Source organism: Suricata suricatta, chromosome 13, assembly GCF_006229205.1.
Source record: "Suricata suricatta isolate VVHF042 chromosome 13, meerkat_22Aug2017_6uvM2_HiC, whole genome shotgun sequence".
NCBI classification, from domain to species: Eukaryota; Metazoa; Chordata; class Mammalia; order Carnivora; family Herpestidae; genus Suricata; species Suricata suricatta.
Window position 1 is genome coordinate 35,789,626 of NC_043712.1, and position 22,536 is coordinate 35,812,161.

Here is a 22,536-nt window from a genome sequence, read left to right on the forward strand (position 1 = left end):
TTCAGGCAGGAGGCTTAAGAAGGAAGGGTCTTCTTTTAAGATAGAGCTCAGTAGAGCTAAGTTTTTGTTCTTTCACCTCCCACTTTAGGCCTTCCTGGAATGGGTCGGCCCTACTCAGACTTTTCCCTGCCCCCACTTGGCCGACTGCATTTGTTCTGGAGTAGACAAGCCAGCAAGTCCCTGCTCTCCTGTTCTATTGGCCTTGGCCCTGGCAGTCGTCACACTAGTGCCTCCTCCTCTCTCTCCTCCCCTGGCACAGCCTCCTGCCTCTGGCTCCGCCCCACAGCCCTGGACACAGTACACAGTACACAGAGCCCAGAGCTTGGGCCCCTAGGGGAACAAAAGGAACTGCCTGGATTCCCATGGCTATGGCCAGCACCTTCATACCAGGGCTGAACCCCCAGAACCCTCATTATATCCCTGGGTAAGACTTCTACCCAGGGCACATCCTGCTTGCTTCTGGAATAGGCATATAGGGATATGGGAATTATGCCACCTAGGTCTTGGGGGCCAAATAGACATACTGGTTTGGAAGACTCAGGACTGGGATATTTATGGTGTTCGATGGAAAAGGAAAAGCAAGGCAATAGTAGTTGCTGGGCCTGCCACAAAGCTCTGTGTTGTCTTCTCTATGGTAACAGGGTAACAGCAGAGGGGAAGGGTTGAAAACCTAGAGAACTGAGAAATGCACACAGCTGAAATATGCACACAGCTGAATCCAGAAAAAAATTTGGGCTTCAGAGGTCTCTGTTTCTATCTCTGAGGGTGGTGGAGCAGAGGGAGACTGGAGGTGAGTGGGGGAGTCCTGTGCTACAGGTATACCGGACACTGCCCACTACTTCGATTCAGCATGGGCCAGACCTATGGGCAGGTGACTGGTCAGCTACTTCGAGGAGTTCCTGGCCTGGCCTGGCCCCCTGCCCATCGCACACTTCTGCCTCCCATCCGGCCTCCACGATCTCCTAAGGTTCCCAGGGGAAGCGTGCCTGTCAGGCGTGGGCATGAAAGGCTCAGCTCCAGCATGATCCCAGGGTACACAGGTATGTATGTATGAATAGGTGTCCCTGTCCCAGAACACGTGCCCCAAACACTAACTGGAATCTTTCTTGCCCCCTCCCACCTAGGTTTTGTACCCCAGGCCCAGTTCATCTTTGCCAAGAACTGTAGCCAGGTCTGGGCTGAGGCTCTGAATGATTTCACTCAGTGGTCTGGGGGACAAGGGAGTCAAGAGCTGCCAAAGGAAGCCAAGGGAGAAAAAGACATGGGGAAAGACCAAGAACTAAAGCCGGAGTCAGAGCTGGAGACAGAGAAAGAGCTGGAGCCGGAGCAAGAAGCAGAACAAGTGAGACCAGGAAGATTGGAGAGAGTGCAGGGGGGTTGGGAGTGTAGCCAGGCCTAGGGGTGGCTATGAGTAGTGTGGCTCTGGGTGCAGGGGGCACGGGCCTGACTGCCAGCTCCAGCTCCAAGGGAGCTTCTGGTAGAGCACACGGGCTGAATTTGATAGCCTTGTTTTTTCTCTGTCAACTTCCCCTCACAAGGCTTCCCCCTATTCCATGGATGACAAAGATCCTCGCAAGTTCTTCATGCCAGGTGAGAAGAAGTGGGTAATGATCAAAGGTGTGGGGAGGCCCCAGGAGGTCCTGACTTCAGTATCCCCGTCCCCCCAGGCTTCACTGGTTATGTGCCCCGGGCCCGCTTCCTCTTCGGCTCCACCTTTCCTGTACTCACCAACCGGGCACTGCAAGAATTTGGACAGATGTATTCAGGGGGCAGACCCCAGAAGGATCCCAAACATCTTCCCCCACTTTCTAGGACCTACCCCCAGAACCTGGGCCTGTTACCTAACTATGGGGGCTATGTGCCAGGTGAGGATAGCCCCAAAGGGAAGCTTCGGGGAATGGAGTATTTGTCTGTGTGTGGAATGGGTGGAAGTGGTTTGGGGGTTGGAACTAGTAGATATGGAGGGGGGGCTTGGATCCTGTGATTGAGTTTTATCATTGGGAAGAAAAGGAAATGGAGGTAGCTCACAGTGGAAGCTGGGACCAGATTTTGGAGGGCTTAGGCACTGGCTGGGAAATAAATGGCTTTTCCATGCCACCAACTACAAGTGACAGACTCTCTTGTCCATATAGGGTATAAGTTCCAGTTCGGTCACACATATGGGCATCTCACCCATGATGCACTGGGCCTCAGCACCCTCCAGAAGCAGCTCCTGGTATAGGTACCTGGACTTCAAGTTCTGTCTTTTCTTCCTATCCCAGCCTTCCTTTTGCAAGGAAGACAGGTGGGCCCTGGGTGGGGGACGGGGAAGGCACAAAGAAAAGTGGTTTGGAGGCCGAGCACCTTTTTTATTAATAGGTGTAATAAATAAATAAATAAATACATAAACAGAAGCCTGGGCTCCTCCTCCCTCTTCTGACCACCAGGCACTGGCCACAGCCTATTTACATTTCGGGGCTTAGGGAGCTGGCCCCAATACTGTCACCCATCCTCCTTACCACCTGGCCTAGGGAACCCTGCAAATGGGCCTCTGGTCACCTCCCTCCATAGGGACGTGCTTATCTGTACCTATGAAAGGGCTGGCCCAGATGGCCCAGGGAAATCCTGGCAGCCCAGTGCTGCATCCCTTCCCTCCTTTCCCGGGTGGAGGTCTGGATGAGGTCACTGGGACAGTTAATGGGGAGTAATTAATACTGAGCACAGGGATGTATGGCCCCCAGCTCTCAGTCTGCTCTCTGTGGCCAAGCCAGAGGGCTTGGGAAGGACTCTCAGACTCTGAGTTGGGGGTTATGAGGGTCCCTGAGGCCACCAACATGCACAGGGCCTCAGTTTTGGCTGCTTCCAGGGGTTGGACTTGGAGTTGGGGTCAAGGTCACATAGGTTAGTGGCACCAGGCCGGTGTCAGGGCCACGGCTGCAGCGCAGCCAGTCTCCTCCAGCTGGCCCCAGCACCCGGAGGATATCTCCCTTGCGGAAGCTCAGCTGTCCAGGGCCTGTGGCCAGATGATGGCACAGTGCCTTCACCTCGCTGGGGAAACAACAAATGGTGGTCAGAGAAACCCCATCCAAAGCCAAGCCCAGCCCCCCAATCCTATCTCCCAGGGCTTACCATGGCGGCTTGGAGGGCAGAGATGGAGAGGGTGGCTCCTGCAGGCTCTCCCTGGGCTCTGGCTCCCGGCGGGCACCCACTGTCTGTGCCACTAGTTGGAACATGGACTTGTCCAGGCTCAGCCAGTCGGAGGGTAGCCTAGAAGGGAGCAGCCAGGGCTCTGGCTCTGTCTGTACCCTGGCTTAGGAGGCTCCCCAAATCCCTCCATCTACACCAAGGGCTACCTCTCACCTGTTTGTGGGCCGGGTCTCACGCTGAGCCTTTCGGGAGCCAAAGAGGTGGCCCCACTTGATGCCCCCAGGTGAAGGCTCTGAAGCTCCTTCCTCATTTTCTGCTGAGGGAGCAGTGGACCCTTCCCTCTCCCGGCTGCGCCTCAGTTCAGCCAGCACAGAATCAGGGGGGCTCCCCATCCAGAAGGGCCAGCCCCTGTCTCGGCCAAGGGTCTCTTCAGGGGCAGGGCAGGCCTCCGCCCCCTCGACTACTCCTTCTCGAGGGGGCGGCCCCCCACCTCCTGACCCTTTCTTTTTCTCACTGCTGCTACTGCCGCCACCACGGGGGAACCTAGAGCACTCGGCTGAACCATCAATGTAGACCTGGGAGCTCTGCATGAGCTGGTACCACCAGCCGGCCTGCCCACCTCGGGCCCACCTGCCATGCCCTGGGCCCCCAGCTGCTTCTGCCACCTCTTCTGTCTCCTCTTCCTCTTCATCCTCTCCACCTTCTGACGCACCCACACCCTTCACCCGCTCCCCATGGACTGCCCTGTCCGTGTCTCCAGGGCCCTCTTGGCCCCTAGCCCGGGCCAGCTGCAGCGTTGAGTGGGCAGACAGCAGTAGGTCCTGGGACACCCGCAGCAGCTCCTTGTGCTGCCGCTGCTGCTGCCCGCTTTGCAGCAGCCGGTGCTGGAACAGCAAGTCGAGGCTGAAGGGCAGCAGGGCCAGGGGCTGTAGCAGCAGCAGCAGCTCCTCAAAGAGGCCCGGGCACACAGTATGCGCTGCACTCAGGAAGCCCCATGGCTGGTAATGGGTCTGGATGATATCTGCGGGAGAAAGAGAGTCCTGAGCCACAGAGAAGTGCAGCCTGGCCTGGGTGGGGGGCCGGGCTTTGAGAAGCAGCCCTGGCAGAGCCACTACCTACGGCTGCACAGGCTGCGCACTGTGCCCTCAGATGCACTCCAGTGGAAACAACACCACCTCAAGTTGTGCGGGTCATGACCTCCAAACCCTAAGTGGCAGCCCCAAGTTCAGAGGAGAGGTGTTGGGGTTCCTAGCCACCCTGACTTCCAGACTTCCTGAGTATCCTGCTTACTTCAAGGCTCTAACACAATTACAAGCTGGGGAAAGTTTTGGGCAGAAGCCCTAGCTTCGAGGATGAAAGCTTGTGTGGTTCCCTCCCCACCTCTAGCACTTGAAAAGAGCTCTGCCTCCCTCTTTGAGCCTCTGAGGTCTGGCCTATATTGAGTTTTCAAGAGAGAACAGTGTTCTGGGCATTACCTTCATGGTTATAGAGGTGGTTAAACCAGAACTCCAGGGACCGGATGCTGTAGGGAAACAGGTGAAGAGAGTTGAATCTTGTGTGGATATAGCCAGATGATAAGGTACAAAGGAGATGGACATGGGGTCCCATGGACCTAGGGCAGAGGTATAGGTGAACATCCCCCTTCTATGGCAGGGATGCTACCTGGTTCATTTCATGTAATACAGTTCTGGAAAGTCAGTAGGAATGGTGGGAGGGGGTGAACATGTGATTCACAAGCCAGTTTCTTTCCTCTAGAAAGGAGTTGGCTTGCATAGGACCCAAGAAATCAGGGCAGCTACTGAGTGAGAGTGCAGGGTACACATCTCAAAGGGGATGACCTGGGCCCATACTTGAGAACGAAAGATACTAGGATGTGGATCTCAGGGTGGACTTACAGCCAGGCAGGATTTGGAAGTAGTGCTGGAATGGAGTGGATCAAGGTTTACAATATCCAAAGAACCAGATTAACTTCCAAATAAGCCAGATTATGGATTAAAAGCCATATTAAAAGCAAATGACCATGTTGGTGATCAGTGCCAGAGGGTTGTGGGTGCGGTGGGAAACCAGTGACCTACTGAGAGAGGCTATAGCTAGGTGGAGGTGAGGGAGGTGAGCCTGGGCCCCTGGCCACAGATCCTGCCAATCCACCTGACTGTCTCAGTCTAGGGAGATGGTTCCTCAGAAGTGGCAGAGCCCAGGGGAGAGGGCTGGTGGTTTGCAGTTCTTGTTGCCCCACACACTCACTTGAGCAGGCCAAGAATGAAGGCGTTGAAACGCATGGTGTGACTGGTGAGCTCTGGGAATTGGCTGACTTTGTTGTAGAGGCCATGCAGGACCTTGGTGGATGGGCCTGAGAGGAAGCCAGAGTTAGCAGTCACATGTTCAGTCTCCAGAACCCTAATCTCAGCCTGGAGTCCCTATCTTGCCACCCAGCACTTACCTAGCTGTGTGGAAGCCTCAACCACACTCCATGGCATGTTCTTACGTTGCCCAATGATGACATCTAGCACAAAGGCCTTAAGCCCATCTTCCAGCACAGCCTGGACCGCAGGGCACAAGTACTTCAGAACCAGGTGGCCCACATTGGGGCTCACAGAACTATTCCCCAGCTTTGCCTGTGGATGCAATAGAGAAGTACAGGGAATCATTTGATGCCCTACCTTGGTCCTCTCTGACTCTCTTAGGCCTGAGCATGCTTCTCTCGTGATCTCCATCCCGAAGCTCCCAACTCTGGGTTCTTGATGCAAGAGAGCAGGAGGAAGTGGTAGCACAGAATGGGTAAGATGAGCCAGTACAGCTCAGCTCTCCAGTTTCTTGCCTACCTTTACCCCAGGATCCCGGCTTGTGCCAAAATGGGCCACAATAAGGTCCACAGCAGTGTTAACCGCCTTCACCAGCCCTGCAAGTAAGAATTTGATGTATGACAGGTTCCTAAGCAAGTCCTTGGGCAACGTGGCTGAAACTGAGCCCTCTGTGGAGAGAGGGAGGAGCTTCCACTCTCTCTCTGTCCCTGCACACGGATCTCGGTCTCACCAAGGACCAGACCCTGGTCCCTTCCTGTTTTTGCCCAGTTCTCAAGTCCTGCACTGCTTTCACCACCAGTGGACCCGTCTCAGCAACTGCATCTTCAAGACCCTCTTACTCCAAATCCCGGATCAATATAACATCCATCTTCTCTGCTATGAGAAATAGGCTAGTGGCTGCTGGAGAAAGTCCGGGTCACACACAACAGTGACCGACAAGGGCATTTCTTGGATGTAGATCTCACTGCTACCCTTTCATGTTGCCAAATCTTTACTCCTTAAGCCCTTGGTTCTACTTCACCCAGAGAAAAGAGACAACTCGTCATGAATTCCACTTCTCTGTCCATCCAAAAGACATAACTACATTCTACCTACCCTCCCTCAGGCCTCCTTCACTCTCCATCTTGTTCAAGGTTTTTCCCTCTTCCTAGGTTTGAATCTCCCACTCTCCTACAGCAAGGGACCTTAGCTTGGTCTTTATTCCTTTTCACGGGCTCCTTCCCTTCAGCCCATAGTGATGCTCATTTCTTTTTGCATCGCCTTACTGAAACAGCTTAGTCCAGTGGTCCCTTATTTGCTAAATATCTTAGTAGATGTTACCATCATGCTTACTGAACCTGTTAGGCCCTGTAGTACTTGAACTGTCCCCAATAGAGCACATGGCCATTTTTCATGGCATGGAGGTCTCCCTCACTATACATAGCTCCCTAAGGTAAGAGACTGAAGCCCGATTCTTAAGGACCTGATAAATGACCCTTGTTCGCTAATGCACACACGCCATACACAATGCACAGACTTCTATCTCTTGCCCCAATGTCTGTGCTAATTCCTTCCTAGCATGTGGAGTTCTAAGATAGGGAAATATTCTGAAAGACTAGATAGTAGGGCAATGGGCACAAATATGTACTGACAACAGAATTCCTGGCCTTAGCTGGGGGTAATATTTACCTTTTTTCTGAAGCAGGTCAATGGAAACGGCCTCTGAGTTGCCATCTGGGGACAGACAAAACTCAGCTGGAGGCTTCTCAGTCAAGGAAAAGGGGTCTTGGAAGTCAGGGCAGGTCAGTGGTAATGGCTTCACTACTTGACCTGCAAAGAAGAGAAAAATCAATCTCAAGCAACTCTCCCTCCAAGGAGGGAGGCTGGGTTCTGTGATCCTTTGGGACTCACCCTTTCTCCATCCCTGGCAAGCTGTGGTAGAGCCTGCCCTGGGTATACTGGGGACCTGGCCCACATACCATTCATCTGGCAGTTCAGATGGCCAGCAGCACTGAAGGACCCAGGGAATTCAAAGATGTGGTTCCTTCGGGCTAGCCGAGCTTCCTGTGGCCTTCGGTCTAGGCTCCCTGACAATCCAGGTGGCCCTAGTGGGTTCTTCCTCCTGTATTCCCGCCACTTGAGTGCTTGAGGGGACAGGTGGTTGGCTGAAAGCAGAGCAGATTAGCAGAAGAGGCAGGCAAGAGTTAGTAGGAGACGGCACCTCATATCCACCCAGTGGGCCCATATAAAATATGAGGGCTGGGTATGTATTATCCATAGATGCTGGGGAAGGAGATGTAAATGTTTTAACCCCTGATCCCAGCCTGGAGTATATGAAACCATTCAAAGGGGAGGTAAAGATGCTTGGGATGGGTAAAGCTCATACCATTATTGGGCCTGGAGGCCATGCTGCCCTCACCACCTCCCCGGGATAGACTTTCTGCTCGACTGAGGCTAGATCTCCAGGAGCCCAGAGGAGGCAAACTTCCTGTTCCATGTAGACGGTACTCAGCCAAGGTCAGTATCTTCTGATCCTCCTTCTGTGGCTGCTGTGAGGTGGCAGGCCGGGCAACAGGAGGACAGGAGTGATTCCATGGGGGTGGGCTTTCTGTGCCTGTAGCCTGCTCTGGAGGAGGGGAGCACGAGGTGGAAGCAGAAGAGTCGGTGCTGGGCCCAAAGGGGCCAGCACTGCGGATGGGGGAGTAGCTACCCAGGGGTGATGGCCGTGAGGTTTCTGGCTCAGGCCCAGCTTTCCTGGCACCTCTGTTGGAGGGTGCCTGTGACTCCCCTGAGGGAGCTAAGGCTGGAACTTGAGCAGTGGGGGCAGCCAGTGGGGCAGGCTGCTGTGCACGGCCACAGCTAGAGAGGCTGTAGAGCTGGGAAAGGCTGTGGAGGGCCCGGGCCTTGGCCAACTGCTTGGGGAAGTGGTGCTGGAACACGAAGGGCTGGATAGGCAGCGTGGTTGGCCTCTGCTCCTTGCTGTAGCGAAGGACTGGTCGGCTCTCAGCACCACCTCCTGTGGCAACAGTGATGGAGAAGGAATCAGACAGACATGCTGTGAGACCATGAGGGGAAGCAAAGAAGCAGACAGATGATGCTCACTGGGGAGAGGGAAGAGACAGGCAGGGCCTGAACTTTAGGAATTGAATGGAGTAGGGGTAATCTAAGTTTGGGAATGTGACAATGCTCTTCCCATCTTTTGTAAAACGTTTACTATTGTTTTTATGTTGCTGAACTCTCTTGTACTCTTGGCTATTCACCCCTTCTGCATTTTCTTGACTTCAAGCATGGGTGTAATTCAAGGCTCCATTCTTATCTCTCCCTTTACACTTTCTCCCCTGCATTGTCAAGTTCAGATATTCATACAGATGACTCCTGAACCTATCGCTTTAGCCCCATGTTTCCCCTTGATCTCTGGATCATTCTGCTTTAGGGTTCTGCTTTTACTTATTTTTTATTTTATTTTGAGAGAGAGAGAGAAGCGGGAGTGGCGTAGAGAGAGAGAGAGCAAGAGAGAATCTTAAGCAGGCTCCACTCCCAGTGCTGAGCTGAAATCAAGAGTCAGATGCTCAACCAACTGAGCCACCCAGGTGCCCCAAGGATTTTGCTTTCACTTAATAATTGCTATTTCAAAACAGTTCATCTATAACTTTTCTCATGATGACTCCAATTTCAGTCCAATGGTAGAAACACCATTTCCTTTGTTTCTAAAGCCTAAAGAGTTGGAGTCAGAGTCACAGACCTTCAAGGTAAGACATTGGCTTCAAGCTTTTGCTCATCATCACCTATCTCCATTAAAGCTGACTCATTTCATTCTTAAGCAAATCTAACCATAATATTTCTTTATCTGCAGCTGGGATCAGCCTCCTGTCACCCCTATCCACCCCATTCCCACTATTTCATAATCTTGGCATTGGAGCATCAGGGTCTTCATTCGCTCCCTCTACACAGAGCTGTAGTCCCCAAGACTGATCCTTTCCTGCTCTTTCAGCCAATCTTCAGGTCATCGTTTCTCAAGACATGGGGCTCCAAACTAAACACAGAATTCCAGGATACGGCCCAGCCGGATTGTCTTTGTGTGAATCTTGCTTCTAATAAAACATGGCACATACTGTAAACATCTGGATGAACAGAAGGTGGCGCTATAAGCACCTACAAAGCCTAAACCCCTGGGTGTGGCTCGCTCAGAAGACAGATAAGAATTAATATCCTTACCTGACTAGATCAGAGTATTGGAAATTTAGAGATTAAGTTATTTGCCCAAGGTCACAAAACTAGGAAGTGGAAGAGGTAGAATTCTGCCCAAGCCAGAGTCTGACTTAGGGGCTAATGTTCTCTTTATCACACTGCACTACACATGAAATGGTAGCCCTCATCTTTCCCCATTTATTACTTCAGTGAGTCTTTAGGAGACAGTGATCACAACCCCATGGAGTTGGGGACTTAGAATCATTCCTAAGGGACATGTTCAAAATATACCCTCCAGTTATCCCCGATCTGTGCTGAGAGCAACCTTTGTCATTCTCTCTTGCTTAACTGTGCTCCAGCCACACTCCCTTCTGTCCTTAAACATGTCTAGTTCATTAACATCTCAGGGTCCTTTGCACTTGCTGTTCTGCCCCAAATCTTTTCATCATTCAGGCATCAGCTCAAACATCACTTCCTCAGTGGCAACCACCCACGTCACACTCCATCTGATTATCCTGTTTTATTTTCTTTTTAGCATTTTATCACCACCAGAAATTAATCTCATTTGTTTCTTGTCTATTACACCTCATGAAAGCTCCAAAAAAAGCAGGGTTTTTAAATTGTTCATTGATGTATCCCCAGTGCCTAGAATAGAGCCAGGTATGTAGTAGGTACTGAATAAATATTTGTTAGATAAATGAATCCCCATTGTCTCCCTTGGTTCAGTCTATCTCACTGCATCCAGATCTTCTTACATAAATCAGACTGCTTCCTAAAATACCAATTTTATCCCGTGGCCCTACTGCCCACAGAATAAAGTTTAATCTTTGCAAGCAGATGTCCACACCTGCCAGCAATTAGGCTGCTCTCCCCTCAAACTTCCACACCTGCCATTCTCATTAACACCACTCTTCCCACTCTGTTCCCATCTTCAAGCACACAAATTTCCCTGCTGGGAATGTCTCCCTCCTTTCCACTTATTTAAATATCAAATTTCAAGGCTGAATGGACCCTGGCTTTAAGATTAGGTCTTCCCAACCCTAGCTTTATTATACCTTCTATATTAAGTGTGTTTTGTGTTAGACTGTTTATTTCTACTCTTTAAAAATGTTCCCTAAGTCTCCAGGATTGGGTGTGAGGCAGAGAAGTAAGATCAGGGAAGAAGGAGGAGCCTAACCTGGGGAGTGGGTCTCAGTTATGTCCCCAGGGGAAACAGAGACTAAGGCTTCACACTTTTCTACGTGAAAACTGGAGTCAGAGACCATATTCATCCAAGTCTGTTGTTCTGTAGGTGACATAGCTCCAGTCCCTCAGTTCCTTTTTAAAATGAAGTACCCAGAACTTCCAGGTGAGCACTAGCTGGTTCAGGGAGTGAGTAGAGGACCATCAGCTTCTCCCTTCTGGAGTCTATCAATGAATCCCGTCTTTTTAACTTTTGGAAGGAAGCCCTTCCAAACTGCTGACTCATTCTGAGTTTGCTATCCATTAAGTATCCCAAATCAACTGAAGCACAGCTCACCTATCAAATTTCACATCCCTGCTTTTTCAGTTTTGTTCTTTCCAGACTTGGTAAGTAAGATCTTTTTGAATCCTGACTGCTGCTCAGGATCTCAAAGAGATCACAGCTTTTGTCATTCACGAATTCTTTGAATACTCAGTAGTAAAGAAACTAAAGAAGAGAACTGTGGTAGGTCACTGGAGACTTATGGAATAGAATAGTGTCTCTAGATGAAAAGTCTTACCTGATAACAAAACAAACAACACTTTTAATGCATCTCTGACCAGGACTGTTCTTGCCCTAAGAACACCAGCTACAACATCCTCTGTGGCTAGAGACATCTACCAGACAGGACAGTCTAAGAAGGGCCTAGGTCCCAAGAGTCTCGACAATCTCTGCTGTTTCTGACCTCACCTCCCCGCTTTCCTAGAGACTGCCCTTTCCATTCTCCACCCCAAGAACAGCTCCTCTGTGTATGTTTAGGAGTGTGAAGTCTTCTGATGCGCTGTGATCTCCCTAAGAGCATAGATAAAACCACTTATGTTTTTTTCGAACCCATTTCCTTTGAGAAGCCAATGGACCCCAATCTGAGGCTATAGCACAGCACATTCCCCTTTATCTCCCTTTTCTCTGCTTTATCTCCTCTTTCCATCCAAACCCTCTGAGATCTGGCTTCCACCCTCACTCCTCTCAAATGTTGCTTTCGGGATTCTTCAGTCTTAATGTTAGTGATTTCACTTCAAAACTTTGTTGAACTCTTTTTGAAATTTTCTCCTTATTTAATGCATGTACCTTCACTCTCCCCTAGTTTTCCTCTATTTTCCTAATTATTCTCAGTCTCCTTGGAATGTTGCTCTGCTCACCCTTAAATCATCGTATCCTTAGGGCTCTCTGTCCTCGTTCCCTTTATAACTCCACACATTCTCCCTGGATGCTCTCATCCACTCAAAGCTTCAACTACCTCTTTTTTTTAAAGCTATTTTTAAAAATTTAATTTTAAATAATTTTAATTTTTCATTTAAATCCAAGTTAGTTAACATATAGTGTAATAATGGTTTCAGGAACAGAATTCAGTGATTCATCACTTCCATATTAACATCCATTGCTTATCCCAACAAATGCCCTCTTCATGCACGACACACATTTAGCCCATCCCCCTACCCACCTCCCCTCCAGCAACCCTGTTTGTTTTCTGTATTTAAGAGTCTCTTATGGTTTGCCTCCCTCTCTGTTTTTATCTTAATTTTCCCTTCCTTCCCCTTTGTTCATCTGTTTTGTTTCTTAAATTCCACATATGCAACTACTACCTCTTTTTATTCTGATGACTCTGATCATGGCCATCTCCTGATCCCAGGGAGACATCCTTTCTAATCCACTTTCCACCCAAACAACCAGTGATCATTTTAAAACGCCAGTGAAAACATGCTACTAAGCTGTTAAAAACAAACAAAATTACACTTCCCTGATTAGAATCCTTCAATAGTTCCATCCACACCCCAAATTATTTGCAGTTTCTGGGAATCATCAAGTTATTCTGCACCTTTGTAGTTTTATAAAGACTACTGTAGGAACCTAGAGTGTTCTTACAAGTCTCCACGAAGGCTATTTCTAATCGTCTTTCTAGACTGGTTGTAAATATAAATTATGTTAGCAGTCCTTCTCTGACATTTTAGTCTGTTTGGATCTCTCTCTCATAGACCAGTACCATATACCATCATCTCTGTGTTTTAATTATGTTTCCTCTTCTGTTTTCATCCTTAGTATTCTTTGAGGGCAGAGACTGCTCCTCATATGTATCACCAGCATTTAATATAGAGCCTTTATAAAATAATTATTTAAAGGTAATAAAATAAACAGGGAAAGAGAGGACCCAGGAGGCTTTAAAGGTCAAGCAACTGGTTTCTGGCTCTTTGATGAGTGGCAACAATCATTGATGAAAGAATGAACTTCACTGACACCCAGTACAGTCTGCCTATTGGACATAACCCTTAAGCACCGCAAATTCCTAAATGTCCAAAACTAAACTCTTGCCTTATCCCTTTCCCCATAAATCTACTTTAGTGTTTGAGGTCCCTATTTACATATCATCATCTTTCCAGTCATCCAGGCTTACAATCACAATCTTCTGTGTTACTTCCTTTCCCAATATATCAATCTCTAAATCCTGATAATTTTATATCCTCAGAGTATTTTTTATCCTCTCTCCTTCCCCCTGTTACAACTGTAGGACATGACCTGGACTGGAAAGATGATTAATCTAGGCTAAGGAACCTTTAGTGGCTATGGATGGGGTGGTTGCCAGGGCCCTATCACTGAGGAAGCCATGCATATATCTTCATATTCTCCAGCTAGGTTCCTTACCGTCAGCTCTAGCTCTTGCATCCTTCTGTGTATGGCTGTTGGCTGAGCTCCCTGGGAGAGCAGGCCCTGGATCCATCAGCTGGGCCAGGGGGCCTTGCCCAGCAGCTCTGAGGCCAGCAGGTGGCATATCATTGGACTGGGGGCCCTGACAGACCTGGGTGGACCAGGGCTCTGGGCCAACTAGGTCCATGCCTGGCCCTGAGGGCATGGGTGGTAGGCTATGGCTACAGCGAGTGCCCTCATCCAGTGGGCCCACCCTATCTTGCTGGGCTTCTTGGATGGGTGAGAACTCCTGGGAGGAGTCCCCAATGCTCAGTCGAAGTGGCGGAGAGCCAGAGCCTGCAGCTTTCTTCCGGCCTTTGGCAAGCTCAGCAAAGGAGGTGACCCGCCTAGGCGGGGAGCCAGGCCCAGCGTGGGCCGCAGGACCCTCACTCAGGCGCACTGGGCAACTCAACATGCGTTCCAGTGAGCCCAGGCGGACAGGAGGGCTGCGCGTGAGGGTGCGATCACAGCTTCGAGAGCGCTGGCGTCCAGTGCTAAGATTGGGGGGTGAAGTGTTAGTGTACACTTGCCCCTCGATCACAGTGGGGCCCACAGGAGCTGCTGCTTCCACTGAGGAACTCACTGCTTCTTGTTCCTCTGGCTGGAATTCTGGCCTCTGGAATAGGTAATACTCAGAGGGCTGGCTGGGGCCAGGGTCTGGACCAGGGCCTGGTACAGGGCTTATCTTGGTGTGTTCCTCAGAGCAGCTGGTGATGGAAGAGCCAGCTGGGCTTGGGGATGATTGGGAGGACAGGTCACAGGTGACAAGTTTATAGTAATTCTGTGTGGCCACAACAAGACGGGCCTGGCTCTGGAAGCAGGCTGTGAGGTCAGCCACAGCTGGGCAGGGCTCACAGTGTGGGCGGTAGGAATTGCAGTTGGCATCGAGCTCAGGAGATGAGGCATGAGGACATCCATAGCTCCCCTCCCTTCCTCCACTGTCAGGGTGGTGGGACTCACAAGACATCTTAGACTCAGCTGGGGAGGGCTGCAGGTCCAGGTAGAAGGCGCCAGGGTCTGAGTGGCTGCAGAAGGAAGAGTTGCTGCAAGACTGTGGGGCGGAGTTGAGATTGGCATGGGAGTTGCCATGCATCTTGTTGTAGAGGGTGCTGAAGGTGACCAGCACACCATCTGAACTGTTGCAGGAGGAGTCACTCACATAGCCCATGGACTGGTCAGCTGCCTCGGACTGACTGGATGTGCTACTGCAGCGGCAGTGCTGAGGTCCTGAGCCTGAGTATCTTGGGTTCCTTGGGGATTCATCTGAACTGATTTTCCATTCCTGATCAAAGGAAAAGCCAAAGGTATCACTGGCTCCACCCCCACTGCCACTTCCACCAGGTCCCCCACACTCATCCAGCTCCATGGTCTCCGCTTCCAGTTCTGGCCGGCAGCAGTGGCTAGTGTTGCACTTCTGGGTATCCAAGGTGGCCACTGGCTCCTGCTCCTGCCCCTCCACTACTCCAGCCCGACTACGTGTTGCCCCCCACGGCCTGCCCACTCTAGGGCCAGGTGGTGGCAGCTGGAAAGGGGATAGATGTAAGGTGGGCTGACCAGCCCCATGCAGGTGGAAGGACTGCTGGGTGGCACTATCACCAGTGCTGTCATCATATAGATCACCAAGTCCTGGCTCAGCCACACCTTCTTGCAGCAGAAAGGGATTGTGTCGTTTTGGGGCCCCGGGGCCTCTTCCATCCCGCACCCTACTCTTTGTGCTGTCTACAGACCGCGCAGATCCCTCCGGAACAGAGTGCAGACTGTTGTATAGCAGCGAGTCAGCTTGTCCTAGGTCTTGATCAGGCTGGGTGATGCCCAGCTCAGGTGGGCAGAAGGGATTGGATCTTGTGCTCCCACTACCCCCACCTGCTCCTCCACAGCACTGCCTGTCTGGGACTTGACAGTGCACCAGGGGGATGTGGTGGACGATGAGGGTCTCTCCAGTCAGCTTTGGGGGACTATCCATTCTGGAAATTTCGAACAAGGGCATCAACAGCACCAGACACTGCCCCCGGAGCCCAGTGGGGCAGAACACATTTCATCAGGAGAGCTTGGCACCTGGAGAGAGAGGGAAAGAAAGGGAACCTAATGTCACCTCCCTGGAAGTCAGGGACATGCCCTTCCCCATAGCATTTTCAGATGGAGAAGAGCCCAAGAGGAGAAAAGATTTGGAGTCAAGATGGAGCTTGATAACACAGCCCAACAGGGCAGGGGCCACCATACTTTCGCACTACACAGGCCCAGCTCTTAAGCACCCCCTTCATTTTAAGTTGGCCATGCATCCACTTATGACAAAAGGCAGAGCCACATACAAAGGTTGGGGTTCTCAAGGACAGCACTTTCTCCTTTTCTTTCAAGGACATGTTCTTGCAGTAAACGATGACGAATTCTGAGTAAAAGAGTATTAATAGTGATATAACTAAGAAAAATCATCTAGGATACTGAAAGGGTGCTCAGTACTAAGGGGGATACGGAGATGACTTAGACATAGTTACAGCTAGCAAACTTTAAGATAAGGGGAAAGTCATAAATACTATATCATATACTTCAGCAGTAAGCTATAATTTTGCAAGACAACTATTTTTAAATATTCTGTATCATTTGCCCTCATGTCATCTCATTTTCTCTTCCTCTGAGCTCCAGAATCCTTATCCCTCTTTTCATGGTTGTGGGCTAAGGATCCTCACTCTCCTTACTACTGTTCTGGAGCTGCTGCTTTTTCTTTTTAAAGATTTTATGTTTTAGTAATCTCTACATCCAACATGGGGCTGGAATTCACATCCCCAATATCAAGAGCCGCATGCTCCACAAACTGAATCAGCTAGGTGCCCCTGTCCTGGAGCTTCTTGAATATAGAGACCAAATTGGGCATCTAAGTAACTGAAAGAATGCCAACCTCTTCCTTCTCAATGTGGGATGGGGGTCTATTTCTATCTCTTTTGTACCACTCAGGCACAACATCATATAAGACCCAGCAAACATGACAGGCATAATACATTCTTGTCCAGCTCAAGGTACAGATATTCTGAAGTGCCCTAATTCTGCCCAGTTTCAGTTCAGAACTTTCACTATGGGGGTCTCCTAGAAAGTCTTCTCTTCCCAGGTTTTCCTCTGATAGGCTAAGGTAAAGTTCTCTCTTGTTCAAGGTCTCCTGGCCCCAAGGACACGGAGCCCATTTTGAGCTTCCCTGGTTTGTTGGCTGGAGTGTGGCAGAATGGTTTCCTCAAATTCTAGTCTCCTTTGCTACCAAGTTCAAGTCCTAACAGTTTTCACTTGCTCACATGCCTCATATCTAATTTCATTCATTTCTCTTCCTTCCTTTTTTATTCCTGTCATTTTCCTTCCACCCACTATGAGTCTAAATCCCCCACAACCTAAGTTCTCCATCATTTAGTTGAATGCTTTATACCACCAATTTTAAAAATTTTAACTCATTTAGATTATAGGAGCATAGCTCTTCATGTAGAGTACAGAAAAGATCTAGGTAAGTCACATACACTCAAGGACATGAAAAGGCAATACATAAATGAAAAAATTCAAGTGGCTGACAGATTTGTGAGGGATACAGTTTTAAAATATCATTATTTATAAATTAAGTTACATCAAAATTAAAAAAACATTTACCCTCTTTTTTCCCCCTTTTCCTTTCTGAGAGGAAGACTTTGTTGAACCTCCAATTCTTTGTGAATTGGCTGGGGGTAATGAGTAGATATGGGGAATGGCAGAAACTAGAGAGACTAAACTGAGCTACAAGGTTTGAGTTATAGAAAACATGGAAATCAATATTTGTCATCTTGGATTAGGTGATGGTTTCTTTACTGTGACACCAAAAGCACAAATGAAACTTGAGAAAATAGATAAGGTGAACTTCATAAAAATTAAAACCCTTCGTGCCTCAAAGGATACCATCAAGAAAAGACAACCCACAAAATGTGAGAAAATATTTACAAAGAGACTTCTGATCAAAATATTTGAAGAACTCTTACAACCCAACATTAAAAAGACATAACCAATCAAAAACTGGTCAAAGACTTGAATAGACATTTCTCCAAAGAAAACACACAAATGGCCAATAAACACACAAAGAGATGCTCAACATCATTAGTCATTAGAGAAATGAAAACTACAGTGAGATACTACTTCATCCCCAACATGATGCCTAAGATAAAAGACAGACAATAATAAATGTGTGAAAATGTGGAGAAATTGGAACCCTCAAACTTTGCTGGAGGCACTGTAAAATGGTGCTGCTTTGGAAAAACAGTCTGACAGTTCCTTAAAATGCTAAACATAGAGTTACCATATGACCCAGCAATACTACTCCTAGGGATATACTCAAGAGAAAACACATATTCACACAAAAGCTTGTATATGAGGGGTGCCTGGCTGACTCAGTCAGTAAAACCTGTGACTTGTGATCTCAGGCTTGTGAATTCAAGCCCCAGTTAGGTGTAGAGCTTATTTATATTATATTAATTATATTATATTATATTAATTATATTATATTAATTATATTTTTAATGTTTATTTATTTTGGAGAGAGAGAGCACTAGCAGGGGAGGAGCAGAGAAGACAAAAACAGAGGATCCAAAGTGGGCTCTGCACTGATAGCACTGAGCCCGATGCAGGGCTTGAACTCATGAACTGTGAGATCATGACCTGAGCCAAAGTCAGATGCTCAACCCACTGAGCCACCCAGGCGTCCTTATTTATTTATTTATTTTTAATTTGGCTTTTCTTTTAAGATTCTGCTTTTAAGTAATCTCTTCACCCAATTTGGGGCTTGAACCCATAACTCTGAAATCAAGTGTTGGATGCTCCACTGACTGAGCCAGCCAGGTACCCCAGTGTAGTGCTTACTTTAAAAATAAATAGGGGCATCTGGGTGGCTTAGTTGGTTAGGCATTCCACGCTTGATTTTAGCTCAGGTCATGATCTCATGGTTAATGAGATCAAGCCCTGCATTGGGCTCTGTGCTGACAGTGCAAGGCCTCCTTGGGATTCTGTCTCTCCCTCTCTCTCTCTCTGCCCCTCCCCTGCTCACTCTCTCAGTCTCTCTCTCTCACCAAAATAAGTAAATAAACATTAAAAGAAATAGACATGTAGATAAAGCTGTAATAAAAAATGATGTTAAAAATATGATATATACATACAATGGAATGTTATTTAGCAATAAAAGGAATGAAGTAGTGATCCATGCTCAACATGAATGAACTTCAAAAGTAAAAGAAGCCAGTCATAAAAAGCTTCTTTGTATGATGCAGGATCCCATTTACGTGAAATGTCCAGAATAGACAAACCCACAGAAACGGAAAATAGATTAGTGGTTGCCAGGGGCTGGGAGACTAGGGAATGGGGAGCTGACAGGTATGGAGGTTCTTTCTGGGGTAATAAAAATATTCTGAAATCAGACAGTGGTAATAACTAAGAAAGTATGTGAGTAAAACCAAAACTACAGAATTTTATGTTATGTGAATTATATCCTAACAAAGCTGTTATTTAAAACCTTTTTTTAAAATACAAAAAAAAAGGTTAGGATTTATGAGAAGAGGTAAGGAGAAGTGAAGAAGGGAACCACTGTTGAGCAGTGGAGGGAGCTGGGCATCTGCAGAGACAAGTTGAAGACAAAAAAGAGACAGACAGCTGCCTTAAAGTATGGGATTTTGGGGGCACCTGGGTGGCTCAGTTGGTTAAGTGTCCGGCTTTGGCTCAGGTCATGATCTCACGGTTCGTGGGTTCAAGCCCCGCGTCGGGCTCTGTGCTGACAGCTAGCTCAGAGCCTGAAGCCTGCTTCAGATTCTGTATCTCCCTCTTTCTCTGACCCTCCCTGCTCATGCTGTCTCTCTCTGTCTCTCAAAAATAAATAAAAAACATTAAAAAAATTTATAAAGTATGGGATTTTGTAGAGGGAAATAAAGAGGATTTTTAGGGATTTAGCTATAAGGTACATGAGATAATTTTCTCTTTACTCCTCCACATCTCTTCTCTTCCTTCACCAAGAAAACTTGGGTTCAAATATATATGCCACAAAGATAACAGAAAGTTGAAAACAACCTAAAATTCCAATAATAACCAACAATAAAGAAGAGAGCAGAGGTACCCAGGTGGCTCAGTCAGTTAAGTGTCCAACTTTTTTTAAAAAATAATTTTTTAATGTTTATTTATTTTTGAGAGGTGGGGAGCATAGAGAGACGGAGACACAGAATCTGAAGCAGGCTCCAGGCTCAGAGCTATCAGCACAGAGCCCAATACAGAGCTTGAACTCACAGATCTAGATATCATGACCCGAGCAAAGTTAGACACCCAACTGACTGAGCCACCCAGGTGCCCCCAGTGTCTAACTCTTGATTTTGGCTCAAGTTTCTCTTGGTTGGTGAGATCAAGTCCTGTGTCAGGCTCTGCACTGACAGTGTGCAGGCTGGTTGGGATTCTCTCTCTCTGCCCCTTCCCTGTTCATGAGCTTTCACTTTCCCTCTCTCAAAAATAAACTTAAGAAATGATGTATGTATGTATGTATGTATTTGATAGAGAGGGAGATGTACAGAGAGAAGGAGAGAGAGAATCCCAAGCAGGCCCCACGCTGTTAGTGCAGAGCCCCACAAAGGGCTCAAACTCATGAACCATAAGATCATGACCTGAGCCAAGAACAAGAGTTGAATGCTTAACTGACTGAGCCACCCTGGCCCCCCTGAAAAAAAATTTTTTTAATAAAAAAGAGCAAAGTATCGTTAAAATATGTCAATATGATTATCGACTTGGGAAAATGTTCATAAAATATTAAGTGAAAACTGCAAATTACAAACAGCAAGTATTGTATGACACCATTTTTAAAAATAAATATATGTCTACATGTGTCTTAGTCTGTTGAGGCTGCTATGACAAAATATCTCAGACTAGGTGGCTTATGAACAGCAGAAATTTATTTCTCATACTTCTGGAGGCTAGGAAGTCCAAGATCAAGATGCCAAAGTGGCTATGTTCTGCCCTCTTCCTGGTTCCTAGCTGGCACCTTCTAGCTGTGTCCTCACATGATGTAAGGGACAAGAGATCTCTCTGGAACCTGTTTTGTAAAAGTAGTAATATCATTTATGCAGGCATTTCCCCTCATGAAGTAATCACTTTCCAAGTCTCTACCTCTAACTACCATTACCTTTGCAGGTTAGGGTTCAATATATGAATTTTTGGGGGATACAGACATTCATACCCTGGCAATATACATGAAAGAAAATCTGAAAGTATATACAACAAAATGTTAATAGTTCTTATCTATGTTGAGTGATTTTAGATTATTTATAATTTTACTCTTTGGTATCAACTGTATTTACTAATTTGTATATAATATATATCTATTATGTGCATAATTTAAACAGTTTTGTTTCCTTTAAACAACATAGATACCATGGGTTCAGGACTTGGAGAGAGGGGCTTCCGCTTACATATAGTACTAGGTTTTCCCAAGGTCCAGGCTATCATCTGAGGCCTGGACTAAAGGAGCTACCTTGTACATATAGCAGTAATTTTAGGAGTACCTATGGGTTACAGCCATCATATGATCTTCAATGAATACCCACCCCCTATATTTTTTAATTTAATTTTTTTTGAGAGAGAGAAAGAGAATGCACACACTAGTGAGTGGGTGAGAGCAGGGGAGCAGCAGGAGAGGGAGAGAGAATCATAAGCAGGCTCCATGCTGAGCATGGCTGAGCATGCTAAGCATGCAGCCTGACCTCACGAACTGTAAGATTATGACCTGAGCCAAATCAAGAGCAGGACACCTAACTGACATAGTAACCCAGTCGCCCCTACATACCCCCCACCCCCCACCCTTCAAAGCACCATTTTCAAGCAGTATTCACAAATATACAAACATAGGAATTTATGATTCTGATCCACAAAACTATTATTGAGTATATCCTTTGAAATGGAAAAACATAGTGACACATAGAATCTAGAAGGTTGATCCTTTAAACCAGGGACAGAAAATAAATGGATAATGGAAAATGATGAAGAACCTTTGGCTGGAGGGTGCAGAGAGTTGTATTATACCGTTATGTATACATATCTGTCCCCCAGATTAGAGTGTAGCTTCCTGAGGTCAGAAACTGTGACACAGTCAACTCTGTGTTCTTGGACTTATATATAGTGCTTGGAATACGGTAGGTGCTTGGTTATTTGTAGACCCCTATTTTACCCACTTTAAAAAACTTTTTTCCTAATGCTTATTTATTTTTGATAGAGAGACAAATAGAACACAAACAGGGGAGGGGCAGAGAGAGAGGGAGACATAGAATCTGAAGCAGGCTCCAGGCTCCAGGCTCCAAGCTGCCAGCACAGAGCCCAACATAGGACTTGAACCGACGAACTATGAGATCATGGCAGCTGAAGTCTGCCATTTAACAGATAGAGCCACCCAGGTGCCTCTATTTTACCCATTTAAAAGTCTGACTTGTCTTTTTATTATTGAGTTTTAGGGGGTTTTTAACTTCCTTTATCAGACATATGTCTTGAGAATATTTTCTCTCAGTTGTGGCTTGCCCATTTGTTTTCTTTAAAAACATTTTTTAATGTTTATTTATTTTTGAGGGGGAGTGGGGAGGGGTAGAGAGAGAGAGGGAGACAGAACTTGAAGCGGAATCCAGGCTTTGTGCTGTTAGCACAGAGTCCGATGTGGGGCTTGAACTCACAAACTGTGAGATCATGACCTGAGCTGAAGTTGGACACTTAACTGAGCCACCCAGGTGTCCCTGCCCATTTGTTTTCTTAATGGTGCTTTTTTTTTTTTAAGTTTATTTATTTACTTAGAGAGAGAGAGAGAGAGAGAGAGAGAGGGAGAATCCCAAGCAGGCTCCAAACTGTCAGCACAGAGCCTGACTTGGGGCTCAAACTCACAACCATAAGATCATGACCTGAGCTGAAATCTAGAGTCAGATGCTTAACTGACTGAGCTACCCAGGTACCCCTTCATGGTGCTTTTTAATTAATGGAAGTTTTAAATTTTATAAAATCCCATTTATCTTTTTTTTTCTTTTATGGTTAAAGCCT

The 22,536-nt window shown here is 47.4% G+C and overlaps 2 protein-coding genes across 6 annotated transcripts in view; one reads left to right on the forward strand and one right to left on the reverse strand.

The window, feature by feature from the left end:
- Window positions 1-197: 197 nt before the first annotated feature.
- FAM166B (family with sequence similarity 166 member B) lies at window positions 198-2,393 on the forward strand. 3 transcript variants are annotated; one of them, XM_029920135.1, is made up of 6 exons: window positions 198-424; window positions 817-1,040; window positions 1,125-1,342; window positions 1,539-1,590; window positions 1,813-1,865; window positions 2,133-2,393. In XM_029920135.1, the coding sequence occupies exons 1-6, from the start codon at window positions 363-365 to the stop codon at window positions 2,373-2,375; spliced, it is 852 nt and encodes a 283-aa protein (XP_029775995.1). In that variant the 5' UTR covers window positions 198-362; the 3' UTR covers window positions 2,376-2,393. The 3 variants fall into 3 exon arrangements, with proteins under 3 accessions (XP_029775995.1, XP_029775997.1, XP_029775996.1); XM_029920137.1 differs by having other exon boundaries at window positions 850-1,040; XM_029920136.1 differs by having other exon boundaries at window positions 205-424; window positions 1,668-1,865; window positions 2,133-2,314.
- RUSC2 (RUN and SH3 domain containing 2) overlaps window positions 2,328-22,536 on the reverse strand; it is a 63,349-nt gene continuing 43,140 nt past the window's right edge. For 2 of the 3 annotated variants that reach the window (XM_029920133.1, XM_029920132.1), the window contains exons 2-12: window positions 13,456-15,552; window positions 7,795-8,424; window positions 7,388-7,573; window positions 7,098-7,238; window positions 5,949-6,025; window positions 5,567-5,741; window positions 5,371-5,476; window positions 4,602-4,648; window positions 3,340-4,147; window positions 3,109-3,246; window positions 2,328-3,027 (exon numbers count right to left, since the gene is read on the reverse strand). In XM_029920133.1, the coding sequence (XP_029775993.1) occupies window positions 2,826-3,027; window positions 3,109-3,246; window positions 3,340-4,147; window positions 4,602-4,648; window positions 5,371-5,476; window positions 5,567-5,741; window positions 5,949-6,025; window positions 7,098-7,238; window positions 7,388-7,573; window positions 7,795-8,424; window positions 13,456-15,484 (4,539 nt within the window). In that variant the 5' untranslated portion in view covers window positions 15,485-15,552 and the 3' untranslated portion in view covers window positions 2,328-2,825. The remainder of the gene's footprint in view (window positions 3,028-3,108; window positions 3,247-3,339; window positions 4,148-4,601; window positions 4,649-5,370; window positions 5,477-5,566; window positions 5,742-5,948; window positions 6,026-7,097; window positions 7,239-7,387; window positions 7,574-7,794; window positions 8,425-13,455; window positions 15,553-22,536) is intronic. The other variant, XM_029920134.1, reaches the window with a different exon arrangement.

Excerpts from the sequence above, each read along its gene's own strand:
- FAM166B (XM_029920135.1), top strand. The coding sequence starts at position 363 with ATGGCTATGGCCAGCACCTTCATACCAGGGCTGAACCCCCAGAACCCT. Across the intron at positions 425-816 it reads AACCCTCATTATATCCCTGG|GTATACCGGACACTGCCCAC; the intron begins GTAAGACTTCTA and ends CCTGTGCTACAG. Across the intron at positions 1,866-2,132 it reads CTATGGGGGCTATGTGCCAG|GGTATAAGTTCCAGTTCGGT; the intron begins GTGAGGATAGCC and ends TTGTCCATATAG.